General features: G+C 47.3%; 1 protein-coding gene and 1 pseudogene across 23 annotated transcripts in view; both read right to left on the bottom strand.

The window, feature by feature from the left end:
- Positions 1 to 22364, bottom strand: part of LOC105465246 (dysferlin) — a 233762-nt gene that overhangs the window by 191489 nt on the left and 19909 nt on the right. For all 23 annotated transcript variants that reach the window (XM_071076889.1, XM_011713554.3, XM_071076895.1 and 20 more), the window contains exons 2-3: positions 14248 to 14303; positions 13206 to 13297 (exon numbers count right to left, since the gene is read on the bottom strand). In XM_071076889.1, the coding sequence (XP_070932990.1) occupies positions 13206 to 13297; positions 14248 to 14303 (148 nt within the window). The remainder of the gene's footprint in view (positions 1 to 13205; positions 13298 to 14247; positions 14304 to 22364) is intronic.
- On the bottom strand, positions 18548 to 20720 carry LOC105465410 (bax inhibitor 1 pseudogene; annotated as a pseudogene).

Raw genomic sequence — 22364 nt, 5'->3', positions numbered from 1 at the left:
GGAAATCATGCATTCTTCAGAGGGTTCTGGTAAAATTTCAGTTAATGCACCTAACGCCCCCCACATGTGCCTGGAACATAGATAGGACTTGGTGGGCATCAGTTCCCTTCTTCTCCTCCCCACTCACCATGTTCCTGTGCTTCTCTGCACATTCCCATCCCACCCAGTGACTGTCAGGACCACATTAGATCATGACTAGAAGTGCTGTCATGTGCAGGAGGGTTAGATTTCTTTTTGATCTTTCCTGAGGATAGAGAAATAAGACCCTCAAAATGTCAGGGAGAAAAACTATAGCCAATAGAAGGAAGGACTTTCTAATGAATAATCCAGCCCTGGAATGGGTGTCTGCCTCACTCCAACACTGTCTATCAAGGATGGAAGAGATGAGACACCCAACCTAATGACCCAGAGGTCTCCCAACTCTGAGACAATGGCCCTGAGCCAAGGGGTGAGGCTCAAGGCATGAGTCACCAAGGCACAGTGCTAGGCACAGGTAAGGATCAATGTGTGGTGGCCCTGGGGTTACACCAGCACCACTGTGACCACGAGAGCCTCACACAGCCCAGCCTGGTACATGTGGAAGGAGTACTGGAGATGAAAATCAGCTCATACCCATCATGGTAAGGATTGGATCAGGCAAGGACCATCCACGGATGCTAAATTTAGGGGGACATTTTCTTGAGAAGCAGAATATTGGCACCATCTTAAAGTATATCTTAACAAACTTCAGGGGGGAGAAAAGAACATTAATACACAGTGGAAAAATCAGACAACACCTTGACCAGGTGATTGAAATTAACAATCCCCAGTAAGGAACATCACATGCCTCCAGATCCGGAGATAGACACAGCATCACTTAGACAGGGATGAGTAACCTAATCCAAGCTTGAATCTAAGCATGAGAAAACATTAAACAAACTGCCATGAAAGTTGTCAGAATCAAAATGAAGTCGCTAATGTTAAGAAACCCCTGACAAAAAGAGCTAAGGAAGGCCATGAAGAGAGGGTTCTCATGCTTGTATGCCTGATAACACAAACCCTCACAAAAGACTGCAAAAACACAATCTTGCACAAAGGCCATAACAGCCTTACACAAAAAACACTTCTGCAAGAACATCTGCCCACTAATTACCTGTCCAACCTCAGACCAGAATCACCCTTGTAATTGATTTTTATAGCCAAGGATAATATTTCAAAATAATTATGTAATCCTAATTATTTTCCTCTAAAAACCTGTTTCTTTCTTTCTTTCTTCCTTCCTTCCTCCTTTTTTTTTTTTTTTTTTTTTTTTTTTTTTGAGACGGAGTCTCACTCTATCACCCAGGCTGGAGTGCAGTGGTGTGATCTCAGCTCACTGCAACCTCCATCTCCCGGATTCAAGCAATTCTCCTGCCTCAGCCTCCTGGGAAGCTGGGACTACAGGCGCACGCCACCATGCCCGGCTAATTTTTGTATTTGGAGTAGTGATGGGGTTTCACCATGTTGGCCAGGCTGATCTCAAACTCCTGACCTCAAATGATCCACCCACCTTGGCCTCCCAAAGTGCTGGGATTACAGGTGTGAGCCAGCGCACCCAGCTGAAAACCTTTGTGTTTCTTTACCTGCTTAAATACTCACATGGTTTACTATAGCATGCATATTCCCACGGCTGGCTGTATTCCCTCATAAATACCTTTTTTCTTTAGAGAGTCTCTCTCCGTTTGTTATTTAGGTTGACACCCCAAATGAGGAACATTCTATTAGAAAAAAGGGATACTATATTATTCAAAAATGTAAATTGTCATAAAAGACAAAGACTATGCAAACGTTCCAAATTAAAGGAGGCTATGGAAACATGACTAAATTCAATATGGACCACGGGCTGGATCCCGCACTGGGGGAGGGGAAAGGGAAATTGCTATGAAAAACACTATTTCATCCATTAACATGAATGGAATATAAGCAATATATTAGATAAAAGTATGGTATCAGCCAGGTGCTGTAGCTCATGCCTGTAATTCCACCACTTTAGGAGGCTGAGGCAGGAGGATTCCTTGATCCTAGGAGTTCAAGACCAGCCTGGACAACATAATGAGACCCTGTCTCAACCAAAAAAAAAATTTAAATTAGCCAGACGAGGTGGCTTGTGCCTGTGGTCCCAGCTATTTGGAAGGCTGAGGTAGGAGGATGGATTGAGCCCAGGAATTCAAGGGTACAGTGAGCCTTGTTCAAGGCACTGCACTCCAGCCTGGGCAACAGAGTGAGGCCCTGTCTCAAAAACAAAGAAACAAACAAAAAAGTATGGCATCATGTTAAATTTACTGATGTTGATAACTATGTCCCTATTCTTAAGAAATATACACTGAAATATTTAGGAGTCAAAGACCATGATGAATATAACTTACCTTCAAATGGGAGTAAGAGAAAGAGGGAGAAACAAGAAGGGAGAGAAGAGAGAGAGAAAAGAGAAAGAGAGAGGGAGGAAGGGAGATAATAATAATAATAAATATAATAAAATATATATAATAAAACTAATGGAGTAAAATGTGAATAAGTGTATCTGAGTAAACAATATATGGATATTCTTTGTACTATTTTTGCAACTTTAAATTTGAATTAAAAAAAATGTTCCAGAAGGGTTACCATGTATCCATTTCTCATTCTTTCTTTGAAACTAAGAAAAGGACACGCCAATTAAAACCATGTAAATATTACAACTAACTCATCACTGACTCAGCTGCATCTTCCCCTGGTTAGCGTCAATGAGCCGGGTGACAGGAAAGTGAGAGAGCCCTGTCCTGGAAGGAGACACACGCCGTACAGCGGAGGAAGCACCTGTCCTCTGAGCCCCTCCAGCTCTCCGCTATGCGTGCCGGGCAGTGAGGGGCAGGAAACGAGGGACAGCAGGACATTCCACAGCCCCTGAGTCCCCTGGCCTCTGGCAGCCTCCCTGCCATTATTTGATTCCCCAGGGCCTGCCCAAGGGTAACTCTAAATAGTTTTCCACTTCAGTCTAGAGAAAGACAAAAGAAAAATGATTCTGAAACTCAGGGATGTCCTGGATAGAATCCAGGGCAAAATATAGTCATAAAAATCCTTGAAAATAAGGATATGGTCAATGTTTACAGGCCCGCTGAAAACAATGGGGCAGTGAAGAGCAAATACTCCTGCCCAAAACAGCCTCCCAAGCATGCCAGAACCAGGGGCTGGCAAACCAGCTTGCTAAAACCAGAGGCCAAGCCCATGCCTTTTCCCAACTTCTAACACAGAGCAAAAAGCTCTGCCTTTATAAAGGTCTATGTGCTATGCATATTCACTGCAGCACTACTCACAATAGTAAAAACAGAGAATCAACCTAAATGCCCATCGATGATAGACTGGATAAAGAAAATGTGGTACATATACACCCTGGAATACTATGCAGTCATAAAAAAGAATGAGATTATGTCCTTTGAAGGAACATGGATAGAGCTAGAGGCCATTATCCTTAGCAAACTAACCCAGGAACAGAAAACCAAATACCAAATGTTCTCACTTATAAGTGGGAGCTAAATGATGAGAACACAGTAGGCATACAGAGGAGGACACACACTGGGACCCTTCAGAGGGTGGAGGGTGGGAGGAGGGAGAAGATCAGGAAAAATAACTAATGGGTACTGGGCTTAATACCTGGGTGATAAAATAATCTGTACAACAAACTCCCATGCACAAGTTTGCCTATATAACAAACCTGCACCTGTACCCTGAACTTAAAAATTCAAAACAAACAAATAAAGGCCTGTGTGTACACATGCACCTCCGGGTAAATGCCTATTGCCATGTGAATGTGCAACTGACAGGTGACAAGCAGAGAGAAAAAAGTTTTATACAGATAGAACCGAGTGAGGGTTAGTATTCCTAATAATACTACAAATATATGTAATTGTTATGAATTAAAAAGAAAAAGACAAGCAACCCAAAATACAATGATTGGCAATCACAAAATAAGAAATAGAAAGGGGCAATCAGCACAGAAAAGATGCTCAGCTTTACAAATGGCCAAGGAAACACAAATTACAGATACTTTTTTTGGTCCCTCATACTAGCAAACATAAATTGGCAGGCACTTTATTGCATTGTTGCTGAACATTAATTGAGACAACATTTTTGAAAAGCAATTTGGCAGAATCTACAAAAATGTTATTTGCTCATACCCTTTGATCTAGAAATTCCACTTCCAACGACCTATCCTAAAGAAAAAAATAGCATAAGAACATAAAAATATTTGGATAAAGATGTTCACTGGATAAGCATTCGAGAGCAAGACATTGGAAAGAAACTAAATATCAGTCAATGAGAGTACAGTGGGGTAAATTACGGTGCACACATACCACAGAATACCACACAACCATTTAAAAATGTGACGGACTGACCTGGGAAAGAATCAATGATGAAGTAATAAAAAGCAAAGTGCAGACCAATACATATAGCATAATTCCATTTTTGTATAAGTAAACAAGCATGCATGTATATAAACAGATGTCTGTAGATCACTTAGGAAAAGTCCAGAAAGATATGCACCAGGCTGGGTGTGGTGGGTCACGCCTGTAATCCCAACACTTTGGGAGGCCGAGGCAGGCGGATCACCGGAGGTCAGGAGTTCAAGACCAGCCTGGCCAACATGGTGAAACCCTGTCTCTACTACAAATACAAAAATCAGCTGGGCATGGTGGTGGGCACCTGTAATCCCAGCTACTCTGGAAGCTGAGGCAGGAGAATCACTGGAACCCGGGAGGCGGAGGTTGCAGTGAGCTGAAATCATGCCATTGCACTCCAACCTGGGCAACGAGAGCAAAACTCTCTCAAAAAAAGAAAGAAAGATATGCACCAAATCGTTAACCATGGGTATCTCTGGAGAAAAGAGAAGAAATGCATGGGTAGAAGGTGGGAGAACTTGTACTTTTTCTTTTAGAACTTTTTAAGAATGAAACGCACTTTTATACTTATAAAAATTACTTAGATTTTTAAAATATTTTTGTGGAATTTTTTGGCTGTTTTAAATTTAAAAAAAAATGCACGTGCACATATTATGCAATGTTAGTGCACACTCAGGTACTGCCGGGTGTCCAAACGGGCCACGCACATAGTGTTCACATGTTTGTGGCGTTTATGTATGGATCCTGCATCTGTATGGATTCTGCTCCCAACAGCCCCCATCTATTGCACCTTCCGTATTCCAAGAACTGAGCAGGCATTTGACACACATGCATTATATTATTTAAATTTTACAGCAACCTTGCAACATAGGAACTGCTTTTGCCATTGTCCTAATGAGGAAACAGTTTCAGAGAGGTCCAGGTCAAAGACAGGATAGGACTCTGCTGACAGTGGGGTCCCTGAGCAAAGCCCCTGACCCTCATTCTCATTCCACCACCCCTGCCCTGCATGCTCCGATGGGCAGCCTGAGAATTAGAATGCCTGCTCCTCCCAGTACAGAGTCCCTCAATCCCATCAGCACACTCCAGGTGTGGGTGACAGGCCCCGACTGGCCAGGCCCCCTCCCTGGGTGCCTCTGTCATCTCCCACGCATGGCTACCCTAAAGAACTAAAAGCATGTTCAGCCCCTTCCTGGAAACCTCCACATTCCCTCAACAAATGAAGCTCATTGTCATAGGAGGCATCAGACTGCCCTCACCTCTGGCCCGATGGCACCAAGGCCAGGCTCAGAGTTCGCCCTAGGTCAGGAAGACACACCCTTCCTAAAATATCTTCTCATAATCTGTTGCAGTGGCTGGACACCAACCATGAACACTTCCCTTCTTTCTAAGCAGAGTCTGAGCTATAAAGCAGCATCCCCCAGTTCCTGAAACAGAGTGAAACACGAAGCCATAGGCTGCCACCTATGCATTCATATGATTTGGTGCTTTTTCAACCCATAGCTGGCTGAGAGCAGCCTTTGGTGGGAAAGGGCTGAGTCAGTGGGACTTGGAGCATTGGGGGCAGCAGAAGGAAGCACAGGGGGACAAGGGCAAGGCAGCAATGCAGAACTAACATTTAGGGAGCCCCCCATGGTGGCAGGTCCCTTGATTTGATACTCCCTAAGAACGGAAGAAAGCAAGGCTCAGGGCATGTAGTGACCTGCCCAAGGCCACAGAGTGTTGCAACTAGACCCTGGCTCTTCTCAAAGTCCACGCTTATTCCGCTGGACCAGATCATCCAGCTCAATGTGGGGATGGGAGGAGGAGCAGCTGAAGGAGGAAGGAGGAGAAGGAGCATTGGAGCTCAGGAAAGTTCTCAGGTTGTCTCCTGGTTCCTCTCCAGTTGCAGGCACCATGACTGACGCTCAGACCATGGGGGAGGGTGAAGGCAGGAAGGCATCTGAGTGCAGGTGAGAGGCCCCACAGTGCCCACTTTACAGAGTCACCCGGTCCCTAAAAGGTACAGAGTAGATCACACTATTCCAAAGAAGATGCCACTGTGAACACCTAAAAGAGAGCTTCTTTAAAGGCAGTCGTGTGCCTCCTGACTAGACCTCCTGCTATACCTCTTGATTAAAGCAGGGAAGCTGGGGGCATGGTCAGGCTGGAGGGTAGAGTGACCAGGAAAAGCACAGGGAGCCCACTGAAGCCTGTATCTCAGAGAAACGATGATTAATGCCTTAATATAAGGTGTCACCTGCGGTATTTGAGACCTCCTCATTTAACAGGGTGTTTTGTATGTTTCCTTGTTGCATCTGGGCCCCCTGTCTTGGAGTCCAGTTAGGCCTGGGGTTAGTGAGCCACTGCAGGCAAAGTGAGCATCATTTTGACCCTGGTGCTTTGCCAGGTGGATGTTTTGACCCCATGGAGGTTTTTGCTTCCATGTTTAATTTACCAAACATTTAAATATAAAAAACACCTACAGTAATCAATTTTCACTGAGAAGGCATTTTTCCAGAACAAATTAAATATAACCAGTTTAATGTGTTGACACATTTTGCATACAGAGTGATTAAAGTGCTTTCTTTTTCTCTTTTACCATCTTTATTTTCACTTTGCCAAAATTCTTTTCATTGAGGACAATTAATCCCTGTTTAAATTTCCCAACAGAGATTTGGCTCACAGATTTTTTAATTATTTTTTGGTTGACATCAAGTTTTATCAAATATTGCTCCCTGCCATTTTGAGTTTTCTTTTGTGGAATTATGTCTACTAAGTCCAATTTCCCAGGTCAGTGTTTGCAGTTACCAACAGGATTCTTCCGCCTGTTTTTCAGTTCTTTAACAATTTTACCATATGCAGTTTCAGCCATTATTACTTGATGGTGATTATTTTGCCAATAATCACATACATAAACAATTACAAGAATGACCATTTCTATCTATTTCTTAGCGAATCCATGGAAAAATCGAGAGCAATTCCTTTCAGAAGTGCCAGCATCAGACCAAGCACAGTGGCTCACACCTGTAATCCTAGCAGTTTGGGAGGCCAAGGCAGGTGGATCACCTGAGGTCAGGAGTTCAAGAGCAGACTGACCAACATGGTGAAACCCCATCTCCACTAAAAATACAAAAATTACCCAGGCGAGATGGCGGGCACCTGTAATCCCAGCTACTTGGGTGGCTGAGACAGGAGAATCGCTAGAACCTGGGAGGCGGAGGTTGCAGTGAGCTGAAATCATGCCGCTGCATTCCATCCTGGGCAACAGAGCAAGACTCTGTCTAATCAACAACAACCAAAAAATGCCAGCATCTCTCTAACACAATGAGTTTTCTACCCTGTGTGCACACTGCCCCCTCTGCCATCCCCGGTGGTTTCCAAAAGTGCTGACTCCTGCAGCCCACTCCAGAGGTTTTTGTTTAATCAGTTTAGTGCAGAGCTCAGACACTTTTTTTTTTTTTAAGCTCCCAGGTCATTTCTAGATACAGCCGGGGTAGAAACACTGTTCTAAAAATCTAAAGCTGCTCTGTCCAACACAGCAGCCACTAGCCACATGTAGTTAATTAAATCTAAGCCATTAAAATTAAATACAGTTTAAGATTTAATTTCTCAGTCACACTAGTCAACACAGAGACATTTCCATCATCTCAGAAAGTTCTAGTGGGCAGCGCTGGTCTAGAGTCCAGATCAGTGGCTCTCAGCTCAGGCTGCACAATGAAAACACCAGCACCTGGAGAGTGGGTGATGCTGCACAGACCCTGCCCCAAACCAATTAAATCAGAACCTCGGCCTGGGCCCAGGCATGGGTGTATGTAAAAGCTGCCCAGGTGATTCTATTGTGTGGCCTGAATTGGGAACCTCTGGGCTGAACATCCCGGGGACCAAAACACCTGGTCAGGGACCTGGATCATCTCCCCTTCAGCTTCTCTCTGAGAAGCCCCGAGTAAACAGGAACTTGTCCAGTGCAGCCTGGAACAGGACCCGCCCGCTAGGTTTGCCCGAGAGAGTCTTCCATCCTAAGGAGTGGAGCTTCCTTTTATATGCATTGGAAACCTGATTTTAGCCAGATAAAGATCCATCCCTGAAGTTGGCTCGGGGGTCCTCGGGCTTAGGGCTGCCCCTCTCATGGGTTAGTGGGATGCTGAGCAGCCCAGAGACAGTTCCCAGATGGAGATTTCCTTCCCGAGGCACGAAAGGATTCCCCAGATCCCACTCTGGGCCAGCAGACCAGTCTGGTTTAACGAGGTCACCCCTAAACTGCCAGTGATCATCAGGAAAAACCCAGAAATGCCAAACGCCCCAGAAGCCATAGGAAAGAGAGGACAGTGGCAGTGAGGATGGTGAGGATCGAGGAAGGGCAAGAGAAGGAGGAGAGAAAGAATAAAAGGAGGGGTACAGGAAGGAAAAGAAGCAGAGCAGGAGACGCAGAGACAGAGGTGCAAGTGAGAGGCTGTAAAGAATGAGGGAGGCTTGAGGGGAAATCTAGAAACAGAGAGAGCCAGAGGGTGGAGGTGGGGAACAGGGAGGGGAGGCAAGGTGGAGGGGGACTGAGAGGGTTAATGGACGCAGAGGGCTGTGATCCCCTCAGTTGGAAGAGGTCGAGGGAGGACAGCAGATGAGCTCACAGAAGACACGCCCAAGACTCCCACAAACAAAAGGGGTGGCTGCATGATGACTCCGGGGACCCTCACTGGAACCCACCAACTGGAGAGGCCCGAGGACAGTTGCAAGGCACAGCTGCCTAACCCTTGAGTCCCTCTTTGCTTCCTGACCCAATGGGCAGGACTGGAGGGCAGTGAGGAGATCTTCAATCTAAAATGCTCATTAAAGGGCTGGGAGCAGTGGCTCACACCTGTCATCCCAGCACTCTGGGAGGCTGAGATGGGAGAATCACTTGAACCCAGGAGGCGGAGGTTGCAGTGAGCCAAGATCACACCACTGCACTCCAGCCTGGGTGACAGAGCAAGACTTCATCTCAAAAATAAATAAATAAATAAATAAATAAATAAATAAAATGCTCATAGAACTGGGTTCCCTGAAGGTTTTTCCTTTTCTTTCAAAATTTAAACTGTCTTGTCACTCCCTGGTATGGTTTTCCTTTTACACTTTTAGAATTTGTATTGCCGCTTGTCTTTGGTTGTTTCCTCACATCCATGTGCAGGGTGGAAGTACTTCGCTGTCTGGTCATGGGGTGGGGGTGACAGAATTACCTTGCAGGTACCTTTGCTGCCTCCCCTGAGGCACTGCCCCTGCCTGCAAACAGCTGAGGAGGCCACACATCCCATGTTTTCTTGGCACAAAGCCAGTGAGCTCAGCTCACTACAACCTCTGCTTCCCCGGTTCAAGCGATTCTCCTGTCTCAGCCTCCCGAGTAGCTGGGATTACAGGTGCCCATCACCATGCCCGGTTAATTTTTGTATTTTGAGTAGTGATAGGGTTTCACCATGTTGGCCAGGCTGGTCTCGAACTCCTGACCTCATGTAATCTGCCGCCTTTGGCCTCCCAAAGTGCTGGGATTACAGGTGTGAGCCACCGTGTCTAGCCATGAAGTCAAAATTCTATCATTTCCTCCCATGACAGTGTTGCTTGGGCATATTCTGAGAGTCCTCAAGTATTTATGAAGGTATGTGCACATTTCAATCTAGTTTAAGGCAGTTTTAATTGCTAGAAATCTGAAACTGAGATAAATGTTTGGAAAAATCAAAAATTATACTTAAATGCTGTAAGAAAGGTGTTTCTGGTAAATTGGTGATGCTGGTGAATTGGCTGCCCTGCAAACTGATCTTTGAGGACCTGATTTCTGGCACACGGCCCTGCAGTGAACTGCTCATGTGGGGCACTTCTTTTTAGGGAGCTAGCTGCCCCCAGGAACTAGAGGGCACCCACAGGGGCCAGTGGGAGGACCCCAAGGTTCAAAGCTTCCCGTTCCCCATGTGACCTCTGCTCCACAGAGCCAGAACAGCCTGCGTGTGACCCTCACCTACTGTCACTCTGAGGGCTATACTGGTCCTTGAATTGATCAAAAATATGTTCACAGCTCTCATGTTGCCTTTGTGGTCTTAGAAATCTCCCTACAGACAGCTGATTTTTTAAAAATTGAACTTCCAGAGATAGAGTAGAATCTAGAGGCTGGGAAGGGTAGCAGGGAGAGGGGGGTGAAGCAAGGTGGTTAACGGATACAAAAACACAGTTAGATAGAATGAATGAGATCTAGTATTTCCCTAGCACAATAGGGTGACTACAGTCAACAATAATCTATTGTATATTTTTAAACAACTAAAAGAGTAGAACTGGAATGTTGCCAACACGAGAAATGATAAATGTTTGTGGTGATGGATACTCCAATTACTCAGACTTGATCGTTATACATTATGCCTGTGTCAAAACACCACGTGTACCCCATAGATACATACAACTATTATCTACCCATAATAATTTAAAAAAAATTTTTTAAAGGAAATCTCTAGCCGGGCACGGTGGCTCACACCTGTAATCTCAGCACTTTGAGAGGTTGAGGCAGGTGGATCACCTGAGGTCAGGAGTTCAAGACTACCCTGACCAACATGGTGGAACCCTGTCTCTACTAAAAACACAAAAATTGGCCAGGTGTGGTGGTGGGCACCTGTAATCCCAGCTACAGGGAGGCTGAGGCAGGAGAATCACTTGAACCTGGGAGGCGGAGGTTGCAATGAGCAGAGATTGTGCCACTGCACTCCAGCCTAGGCGACAGAGCAAGACTCTGTCTCAAAAAAAAAAAAGAGGGGGGGAATCTCCCCACAGAGACTAAAAATGCTGGATAAGATCGTGAAAATGAAACATGTGCTTCCACTACATGGCCTGCAGTAACCAGACTGTCCTGCCTTTGCCCCTCTAAACTCTGTCAACGCCAGCATTGTCAGGGGAACTGAACTCTCCCGAAGGGACCAACACCACCCTGGGGCTTCCAGGAGCCTCTGAGAGGCACATGGGGCTCAGTGATTATGAGCATGTCCCAAAAACCTGCCCTCCAATCACAGCTCTGCCATCACTAGCCTTCAAGGAAGTTGCCCAATCTCTCAGAGGCTCAGTTTCCCCATCCATAAAGGTGACAGTTACAATAGTCGTATCTAACTGATGGGTAAAGGTCTTGTATATAAGACAGCACGAGGCCAGACACTCAGCTGTGTGGCAGCTGTGTGACTTTGCTGCTATTCTCCTCAGCCTGGCATTGGAGACCCCCGTCTCAATTCTTCCCCACCGCCCACTTCTCACAGGGCTGCACCTGTAAGGCCTGAGCCTGGCTGCCCGCCACATCCACACACTGGAATACCCTCCCTTTCTTGCCTTTTCAAAGCCTACCCCTGCCTTCAAGTCAGTCTGAGTGACCCTTCTCCAGGAAGCCTTCGAGGACTGCCCACTGTCCAGGGCTACTCCCTCCCTGGTCTGCGGGTCCACCATTCATGCCTGTTAGCGGCTGCCTTGCCTTCCACAAGTGTCTGTGTTGGGACGGTAGCCGAACTGATTCCAATCCCTGTCCCCCATGCAGGTGGAGATGGCTGAGGTCAACAGCTGGAAGAGATGGGCTCAAGATGCCCTGGCCCACAGGCCTGGGCCCCATACCTTGCAGCCGCACTTTTGGGGGCCCAGTGAAAGCGCCCCACCCTCCCCACACTGTGCACCCATGGCCAGCAGCCACAGAGAGAAGGTGGCAATTGGGGTTTTTTTCCGAGTTTTTAACATTTCAAATTTTCCAGGTGTTTTGCAGCTGGAGACCCTGATTGCCCTTCCCTAGGTTCCTGAATTCTCCGCCTCCCCAACCCCTCCTGCCCCACCCCGGGGCAACACAGCCAGGCTTCCAGGCCTCAGATGCCGCTGACCTAGTTCCCAAACAAAGGCTGCCCTGTGAGCAGGTCACAAAACAGCAAGCCCATCCCTGACGCTCGGGCCTAGAGCTCTGTAAATGACACTTGAAGCATGAACCCACTCCTGCTGGCATCTAATGCAGATGCCTCCTCTCATGCCCAGCAGGGACAACTGGACTCACACCCTGAGGCTCGAGGCTCATCACGTGCAATTTCATGTGCTGTGTCTCCCAGTCCACCCACAGCCCTAGTCCAAGGCCCACCCATCTGCAGGTTGGGTTGAACCTGTCCACCCCACTGCCTCCGTTTACAAGGCCCAGGAGCTCAATGGCAAGAGAAGGGATTCATCGCCTGCCTAGGGGGAGCCGGCTTTTGCCACCACAAGTTTGCTCCTGCTATTCCCCCCACCAGGAAACCCACCCACTAGGTACATGAAAAACTCAGCAGAAACCCTGACACAGGGAGGCGCCCAGGCCGGGCTACCCATTATTACTGTTCTGATTTCTAAACCACGAATCTTACCTCTAGTCCTGCCCCTTCCATGAAGCCTTCCTGGAAAGCTCCCTGCTGGCTGCAGCTTCACTTTGCCTGCCTGCCTGCCTCCTGGAGGGGGCCTCTGCCCTCACTGTCCTGGGCTGGGCCAGGAGAGAGAGCCCACCCACCTCAGGGATTCTCTGGGCTGGAGTAGCAGGCAGCGAGTCTTCCTGCTCCCTAGGGCACACACTGTCTGTGCAAATGCGTGGACACCTGATTCCAGCCCATCTTCCCTCCCCTGTAGCCTGGCAACTCAGCCGTACCCATGGCTGAGTTCCTGAAGCCACAGCCAGATTCTCCCAGCATCTATCACTGGGCCAGTCCCACGGGAGGAGGTGCTTGGCAAATGTGAATTGAAACCCCAGCTCCCTGGGGTCTGGATTCTGCAGTCTGCATCCTCCACAATCCTACCTGCACCTTCAAGCCATGGAGCACCCCACTCTGGCCACCTTACCTGTTCCTCCCCATCGTCTCATGGTCTTTGACCACCACATGAAGCTCAGAGCCCTGGTCCAAGGGGATGCCCTTGAGGTCCCATTCAAAGCCCTGGAAGAAAAAGAGAAAAGGTGTCTTAACCTATGGGCTTCCAGGAGAAGAGACTGTGTCTGCTTCACCTTCATGCCCCCAGGGCACTGAGTAGGCATTCATGAATGATTTTAGTGGATAGGCAGATGGACCGATGGATGGATGGCTGGCTGGCTGGATGGATGGATGGATGAATGGATGGATGGATGGACAGATGGAGACCACAGCTCCAGAACTTCAGAGGTAACAGTAAGAGCTGAAGACAGCAGAAGAGAGAAGGAGAGAGGGCTCTCACAGGCCCCTCTCCCAACTCAGTTTCAACCCATCCCCAGGAAGCCAAACCAGGAGTGTGGCTGGGAAAAAGCCAGGTGACCCTGAGGCATCCTCAAGGACCAAGATTATTGGGCTTGTCCAGAAGCCAGGCCCTGGTGGGCAGCACGAGTTAGTGCCATATTGGCTAGGCCCCCATGACTCTCCTCAGAGCAAAGGCTCCCCTGTGCATCTGACCCCATCCATGCAAGGCAGCAGGGCTTCCAAAGGACCACCCGGGAGCCATGTATGCAGGGAGCTGGTTGAGGAGACAGGGGCCAGCAGGAGCCAGAGGAGGACCTGCCTCATCAGGGAGGGCTGTAGGGAAAAGGTGAGCTTTGAGCAAGGAAAACGAACAGCCTGTGTGAGAGAAACAGGCAGGCAAGAGAGTCCCTGAGCACCCTTTACTTGGCTGGCCAGAGCTGGGGGAAAACAGAAACAAAAAATGTCTAGCTCCTCTCCATTTACCTAGTAGGCCAGGCCACCAACCCTCCTCCCAGGTTCCTAGAGCCAGAAGGATTTCGCTGGCAGGCTGGACCACCAGCCCCTCCCCACCTCAAGGACGCTGCTGAGAAGGCACTTCCTCCACAAGCCCCCTAACTTGTCCCTGCAGACACAACTACAGCAGAGAGAGAGAAAAGGAAGGAGAAAAACTCACATACCTCATTCCATACAGGGTTCACACTGTTCTTGATGACTTTGGTTCTCTTCTTCACCCCTATAAGACACAAAAGGAAGAGTGGGGAGACACATCCCGCCCTGCACCTTCCACTGAGTTAGACTCAGCTTCTGAGACCTGTGCTTCAGCTCGGTCGCCAAGGGAAATCTTACAAAACCAACAGATTCCCCGCGAACCCACCAGTCTGCAATGAATCCCCAGTGCCAGTCACACAACTTCCCCCTGTCAGCTCTGGGACCTCAGAAACATGTTTTCAAAAGAAAGTACCCAGGTCGACTCTCCTTATTGAGTTTGTTATTGTTATTTCTGACTTTTTAAATAATTTTTTTTTTTTTGAGACGGAGTCTGGCACTGTTGCCCAGGCTGGAGTGCAGTGGCGCGATCTGGGCTCACTGCAATCTCCGCCTCCTGGGTCCATGCCATTCTCCTGCCTCAGCCTCCCGAGTAGCTGGGACTACAGGCGCCCGCCACCACGCCCGGCTAATTTTTTGTATTTTTAGTAGAGACGGGGTTTCACTGTGTTAGCCAGGATGGTCTCAATCTCCTGACCTCATGATCCACCCACCTTGGCCTCCCAAAGGGATTGCAGGGGTGAACCACCACGCCCAGCCTAAATTTTTTAATTATAAATTTTCTGATTCTAGCTTTTTTTTTTTTTTAGAGACAGCATGTCTCTCTGTTACCCAGGCTGGAGTGCGATGGTGAGATCATAGCTCACTGCAGCCTCAAACTCCTGGGATCAAGCTATCCTCTTACCTCAGCCTCTTGAGTAGCTGGGACCACAGGCACACACCACTAGATCCAGCTGGTGTGTGTGTGTGTGTGTGTGTGTGTGTGTGTGTGTGTGTGTGTGTGTGTAGATGGGGGCCTCACTATATTGCCCAGGCAGGTCTCGAACTCCTGGCCTCAAGGGATCCTCCCACCTTGGCCTCCCAAAGTGCTGGGATTACAAGTGTGAGCCACCACATCCAGCCTTCTAATTTTAGAAATGAACCATCTTCCTAGAAAGTATTTCATTTCTCTTTTGAACTATATCTACCTCCAGAAATTATAGGATTCCATCTATAAGAAATGTCCAGAATAAGCAAATTCATAGAGACAGAAAGCAGATTAGTTGTTTCCAGGGGCTAAGAAAAGGGAAAGGGAAGATGGAAATGGGGCGTGATTGATTAAACTGTATGGGGCTTCTTCTTGAGGTGACAAAAATGTTCTGGAATTAGATCATGATGTTGATGGTACAACATTGCAACCTAAAACCACATCAATTATATACTTTGAAATGGTTAAAATGGTGAATTTTATGATATGTTAATTTTACTTCCATTAAAACAAAATCCACTTCACCCTCCAAGGCCTTGAAGAGGTCTGTCTGAGGCAAGCTGTCCCAAGGAAGCTCTGTGTGGCTGGGAGGGCCGGCTGAGGGCATGCAGAATGGCTTTGAGGTGGACAAGAAGATCTAACACTTTGATAGCTGAGAGCTCACCCACAGTGCCCCAAACGATGCACGGCAGAAGCCCTTCCTCTGGAGCGGTGGGCATGAAGGGGCGAGTGCCTGTCCCCAGTGAGGTGGGACAGGTGAGGCTTGAAAGAAAAGTGGCGAGGGAGATGCACAAGGAGACCCCCCTCCTAGGGCAGGTTCTACAGCTGTGAGCAGGGAGGTCATTTCCATAGAAGAGCCGTAGGCTGGGAGAAACAGGCAGCTGCCGCAGCCACTGGTCCTTTACTGGGCTGGCAAGTGCATTTCTCTCTGAATGATCCACAAAACAAGGAGTTTGGACAGAGCTTCGGCCCTCTCCGCTTGAGGGCCCACCGTGTGGACTGACAGGTCAGAGCGAGGGGTTCCCCTACTAAGCCCAGTAGGTCTGCAGACATATCTTCCATGAAGACACTGACCCACAGAAAGAGTGTGGAAAGACCCAGAGAAGAAGAGAAAGCATTTAATGAAGCTTTGTTCTGCAGTGCTCTGGGGAGCACAGGAAGGGCTACCCATGTCTGACTTTTCCAGTAAGCATCAGGAACAGAAATGATGGGGCGTTCAACAGACAATTCAAGGGGTTCAGACTGACACCGAACTTTTATTTGGGTCGGCTCTTAAAGATCACCTCATTCCACCCGACCTGTGCAAGACTCAGTGGAAAGCCTTTGGTCTCCACCTGGATGGCTCAGCATTCAGAGAGTCCTGCCTGGACCACGAAAGCCCCTTGAGCCTCTGGCAACATCTCCCAGGAGCCCCAGTAAGCTTTGGAGTCAAGCACATCAGTGCCCATTCAGCCTGGAGAGGTGCAGCCTCCTGTGGGGTCGGCCCCACCTGCCAGGTTCAGAGCCTGAAGAAGAGGAGAACGGAAGCAGAGAGGGATCGAGGAGGCAGGCAAGGGGTGAGGGAGGATTTGAAGAAGAGGAGAGAGAAATAGAAAGAGAGAGAGAGAGCGCACACGTGAGAAGAAGCAAAAGACCATCTGAGAGAGGGAGGCAGAGAGGAGCTCAGGGAGATTCTAAGGGAGTTATCTTGTAAATATTTGCTCGCTGTAGTGAGTCCTGCAGAGATTCCAACAAACCTCCGGCAGGGAGAGGGTGAGCTCCCAAACTCCCTCTCCCGCTGCGAATCACTGATCATGGAAAAAATCACGAAATTTGAAGTCACAGACCACTATAATACACTTATTTCCTGTGATTCTTTGAGGCAGCAGTTCAGACTTTTTGGTCACAGGATGTCGCTGTTAAAAATTATTGAGGATGCCAAAGAGCTTCTACTTAGGTGGCCTGTATCCATGAATTTTTACATTAGAAATTATAACTGAAGCATTTAAAAATAATTATTTAGTAGTTAATTTTAAAATCACAATAATAAGCCCAATAAATATTAACATAAGTGACACATCTATAACAACAATAACAAAAAACTGTAACTTCCCAAAAAAGGAAAAGTGACACTTTTAGATTTTTGCAAATCTCTTTAATGCCTGGCTTGATTCTCGTAACTATTAATACCTCAGCATTCAAACTGCTAAGACTCCTCATTTTGGTTGATGTCTATGAAGAAAATCCAGCCAGATATGTAGTTGGAAAGGGAGGCCTATTATAATAAACTTTGAGATAATTGTGAATATCCTTCTCTGATACTACATCAAAACTCAACAAGTATTAGTTCTTAACTTCTTAACAGTGAGTTGCAATGTGAAATCTGAAACCAGACAATGAACAGTTTGTACTCTGCTACGTTAAAATTCATTGTTCTATCTTGCACTTTGAATGTATCTTTCACCCACGTATGATTCTGTAACGGCTGCACTGGTCATTTGGAAAATTTGTGTTCAATCAGTTATGTAGATCTTCCAGATGTTGACACATTTCATAATGCCCTAACAAAAAATTACACTCATTCATAATGTCACCATCAGCCTTCATAAGGAGGTAGGGTGATTGAGCAAGCTGCCTGCTTTACAGCTTTCTGTCTTACAGCCTGTTTTTTTCAAGCTCTGTGTAGCAGGCGGTCACCTAGTGGGCTAAAACCAGTTCCTGACAGGCCCCAGGAACTTATAGATGAACCCCAGTGAACTTTCCCCATGACCACGCTAAAGCCTGCACCCCAGGAGACCTGTAGCTTCATTACCATAATATGCGACCTATGTGCTGGCACCTGACTCACTGCATCTGTGCCACTGGGAACCCTCCTCTACATGCCATTATGCACCCTGCCCCCTCTCCGTTGCCCCATAAAACCCTCCTGTCACTTTCCCTCAGGGAGACACTGCTTTGTCCCGGTGCTCTGGCTTGTGACAAGTAATAAAACTCCTATTGATCAAAACCTGCATTCTCATGCAGAGTCGTTTGTTACTCCCCATGTGAACAAATCCCAGTTTGGGGGAAGTAACACTTTCAGTACTGGGAAGCTGGAAGTTACTTCTCAAAGTTTTCTAAACTCCAATTTCTGCTTGAAAGCTCAAATTTTTTTGATTGGCAGCAAGTGGTATTTCAAGCCATTTTCCTTGAAATGGCAGGCTTACTCTTTCATTTTTAAGAAAATATCTGCCCAATGTCCAGATCACATAACTATAGTTTGTCAGTCATTCTTTAAAGTAAAAACAGTATTCCATGAAAAAAAAAAAAAAAAGCAGCTAGTTGGTTTGTCACTCAAGCAGTGAGTCCAGTGCTTTTCCTGGAGACAGTCATCACTCTGTGACGGGCAGCAGAGGTGCTCTATACATACTTCCCATTCCATCACACAGAACATTCTCAACACCTGTACAGGAGGATTCAAACTGATCCTGTTACTGCTTCATCAAGGACACTCTTTTTTTTTTTTTTTTTCTGATGCTTTTCATTATCACAGAAAACACCACCTGTAATGTGTGCAAAAAGGAAATGAGGGGTGGAAGGAGAGGAAGTCAAATTGGGAAAGGCTGGATGGTCACTTCATTTCTTCTCTTTCTTCTTATCCTTTTCATTCATGGCCAGGATCATCATGAGTTTTCTGAAGAGAGTAACAAAATCTAAGAAGAGATCAATGCAGTGCCAGATATAATCTTGATCTCCATTTTCGGCCTTTTCAATAATGAGTTGAGTATCAAAAAGGACAAAGCCACACATGACCACCAGTCCCACATACAGGTTTGCCTGGAAAAGCCAAATGGATCCAAAGAAAACATTCCCCACGGAAGACAAAAGCAACAGGCTCAGGGCTGACATCAAGATACCTCCCAGAAAGAGGTAGCTACGGCACCTGGCATAGAGTTCACTGAGGGTGAAGCAGATGAAGATCATTGCTGTGCCCATGAAAATGGTGGGAAGGATGCTGGGGTTGACAGCAATACAAAATTCCAGGGCAGGGCCCAGGCCAACTCCTGTAAGGAAAGCAAATCCAGCAAGAAGTCCCAGTCTTTTCTGCTCAGTTTCATGGCTATAAGGTGTTGCCATCAGCCAAATCATCAATATCAGGGAGCCCCAAGGACACTCTTAAACGAAGCTGCCTTTTTATTTTTAATTGTGAGTGCATGCAATCTAAAAAACACAAGAAGCACAATTTAGTGCCAAGGCCTTTTTTTTTTTTCCTTGAGATGGAGTCTCGCTCCAGTCACCCAGTCTGGAGTGCAGTGGTGTGATCTCGGCTCACTGCAACCCCCGCCTCCCAGGTTCAAGCGATTCTCCTGCCTCAGCCTCCCGAGTAGCTGTGACTAGAAGTGCCCACCACCTAGCTTGGCTAATTTTTGTATTTTTAGTAGAGACGGGGTTTCACCATGTCGGCCAGGCTGCACTCAAATTCCTCAGCTCGGGTGGTCTGCCCACCTCAGCCTCCCAAAGTGCTGGGATTACAGGTGTGAGCCACCACGCCCAGCCTGCCAAGGCCTTGATTAGTGTTAAGGTCCCAGTAGCATTAGCTGCCATTTTTGTTGTACCATCAGTACAAATGTCCAAACAGTGAAAAAGGCAGTTGTTGTGAAGGAGTTTTGACCTTCTGACCTGTTGAAAGAATCTTGAGGATTCCCCCCAGTTTCCATGTACACTTTAAGAACTTCTTAGGGACGGGCAAGGTCCTCACACTTGTAATCCCCGCAGTTTGGGAGGCTGAGGCGGGAGGATCGCCTGAGGCCAGGAGTTCAAGACTAACCTCAGCAATATAGTGGGGCCCCATCTCTACAAAAACTTTTAAAAATTAGCCAGATGTAGTGGTGCATGTGGTGCCTGTGGTCCCAGCTACTCAAGATGCTGAGGTGGGAAGTTTGCTTGAGCCCAGGAGTTTGAGGCTACAGTGAGCTGTGGTCATAACACTGCACTCCAGCCTGGCCAACAGAGCAAGACCCTGTCTCTAAAAAATAAAATAATCTCTTAGGAAATTCATTTAACATTTCTGCCTCAATTTCATCATAATAATACCTACTTTACAAGAGGTTGTTGTGAAAATTACCAAGATAGAATGTTGAGGTGCCTGGCACATAGCATGCTGATTACATGTGAGTTTCTTTCTCCTGCCCTTCCCTCTGTGCCCACTCTGATGGATCTAGTGAACTCCTACTGACTCTTCATCACCCAGCACGGTTGTCTTTCCTCTGGTAAGACTCCCCTGACTCTCCCAAAAGAGGCAGCTGGTCTCTCTTTGGTGCTCCCTAACCAAGCTGTGACCACATGTGCAGCACAGCAGCATAGCAGTGTTTGTCTAGCTCTGAACCCTCAACTGGGCTGGGAGTTTCTGGCGGCAAACACCATGCCTTACGCATGTTACTAACAGTAACCCTAGTCTATAGCGAGGTGGCCAGTAATCGGGTGCTGAGCGAATGGGTCCTTTTCTTTCCATGTTGACTGCAAGTTTACTTCCTCACGAGAGGATAGAAGCGCTGTTTCCAGGGAACGCCCCAAGACTTCATTCATGGTGTGGCTGTTTGTCAGCAGAGGGAGGATGAAAGGAGGCGTCATGTAGGGGAAGGGTCCTGGCTGAGCCACTTCAAATTCTCTGTGGCCCATGTTGGTGTGGCTCCAGCAGGAGTCAGACACACCGCTTTGGAGTCACTCGACTAACAGCCACCTTAGGGAAGACCTTAGGAAGGACTCATAACCTCCAGGCCTTGCTCCTCAGCAATCAATGGATCATAACAAAAGTGTTTGCTGCACAGGGTTCTGAGGAGGCCTGAGATGCAAGCTACGTGTCCACTTCCCCTCCCCTATCACAGATCAGCTTCCTGTGACCTACAGGAGTAACATGGAAAATTCCATCTGCAGCCTCTCCTGAGCTGCACACTTGGAAACTCATTTCCTGGTGCTCCAGGCTTCCTTAAGTGAGCGATATCTGTGTGCCAAGCCCTGTGCTAAATATCTTTTAATCATTTTCCACTTCCTACCTTCCCTGAAGATGAGGAGAATAAAAGCCCTCAATGAGATTTCACTAAGTCCTGGTTAGAAGGGCCAACTCTGGGACCCTCTTGGGTAACATGAAGGAAGGGGTCACTCATGGGTGCTGCAGCCCCAAAGAGGAGCAGAAACAAATGAAACATTCACTCAGCACAATCACGTGATTTACAGACACCAAGAAAAGGGAAGGCACATTGATAATTAGGAAACAGTTAAGAAAATAGTTCCTCATCATGGATTTCGACCCGCCCTGTTCCCGATCACTAATTTTGGCCTTGAGAGATGTGGCTTTATGCATGTAATTTAGCAGAAGTTTAAGATACAGGAAATCTCACAGCTTATGCGGGGTGAGGAAAGGGGGCCCTGCCCTCTTCCCAAACTGCTCTGAGGAACTGGGGACCAGCAGCAGGTGTAAGAATCATTATGAAACCCCGAGGTGCTAGACTGAGTGACTCAGCCAATTACAAAAAGACAAATAGTGTATGATTCCATTTATATGAAGTACCTAGAGTAGTCAAAATCGGTCGGGCACGGTGGCTCACGCTTCTAATCCCAGCACTTTGGGAGGCGGATGCGGGCGGATCACCTGAGGTCAGGAGTTCGAGACCAGCCTGACCAACGTGGAGAAACCCTGTCTCTACTAAAAATACAAAATTAGCTGGGCATGGTGGCGCATGCCTGTAATCCTAGCTACTGGGGAGGCTGAGGGAGGAGAATCGCTCAAATCTGGAAGGCAGAGGTTGTGGTGAGCCGAGATCACACCATTGCACCCCAGCCTGGGCAACAAGAGCAAAGCTCTGTCTCAAAAAATAAAAAATAAATCATAGAGAAAGTAGAACTGTGATTACCAGGGACAGTGGGGGAGGGGAATAGGGAGTTAGTATTCCATGGATACAGAGTTTCGGTTGGGGAGGATGACAAGTTCTGGAGATGGTGATAACTGCACAAAGATTAATGCCACAGAACTGTATACTTAAAAATGGCTAAGATGATGCATTTCATGTTATGTGCATTTTACCACCATGTTTTTTTTAAGTCCAGGTGAGAAAGGGTGTGGACATAGATGGTGGGCCTGAGGTCTACCAGCCAGTATCAGCTTGGGGAATGGGAAGGAGGAGGAGCAGAAGAGGTCTCCCATGCTAGAAGAGGTCCCCTCCTAGAGAGGGGACAGAGAGAAGGAGAGGAGTTGCGGTGTCTCAGACTCCCAGTGAGAGAGACAGAGAGACAGCTGCATCTGCCCATGAGTCAGGCAACAGGAGT

This window comes from Macaca nemestrina, chromosome 13, assembly GCF_043159975.1.
Source record: "Macaca nemestrina isolate mMacNem1 chromosome 13, mMacNem.hap1, whole genome shotgun sequence".
Classification (NCBI taxonomy): Eukaryota; Metazoa; Chordata; class Mammalia; order Primates; family Cercopithecidae; genus Macaca; species Macaca nemestrina.
Note: the sequence above shows the minus strand (reverse complement) of the source record. Positions and strands in the feature narration are given on the sequence as shown.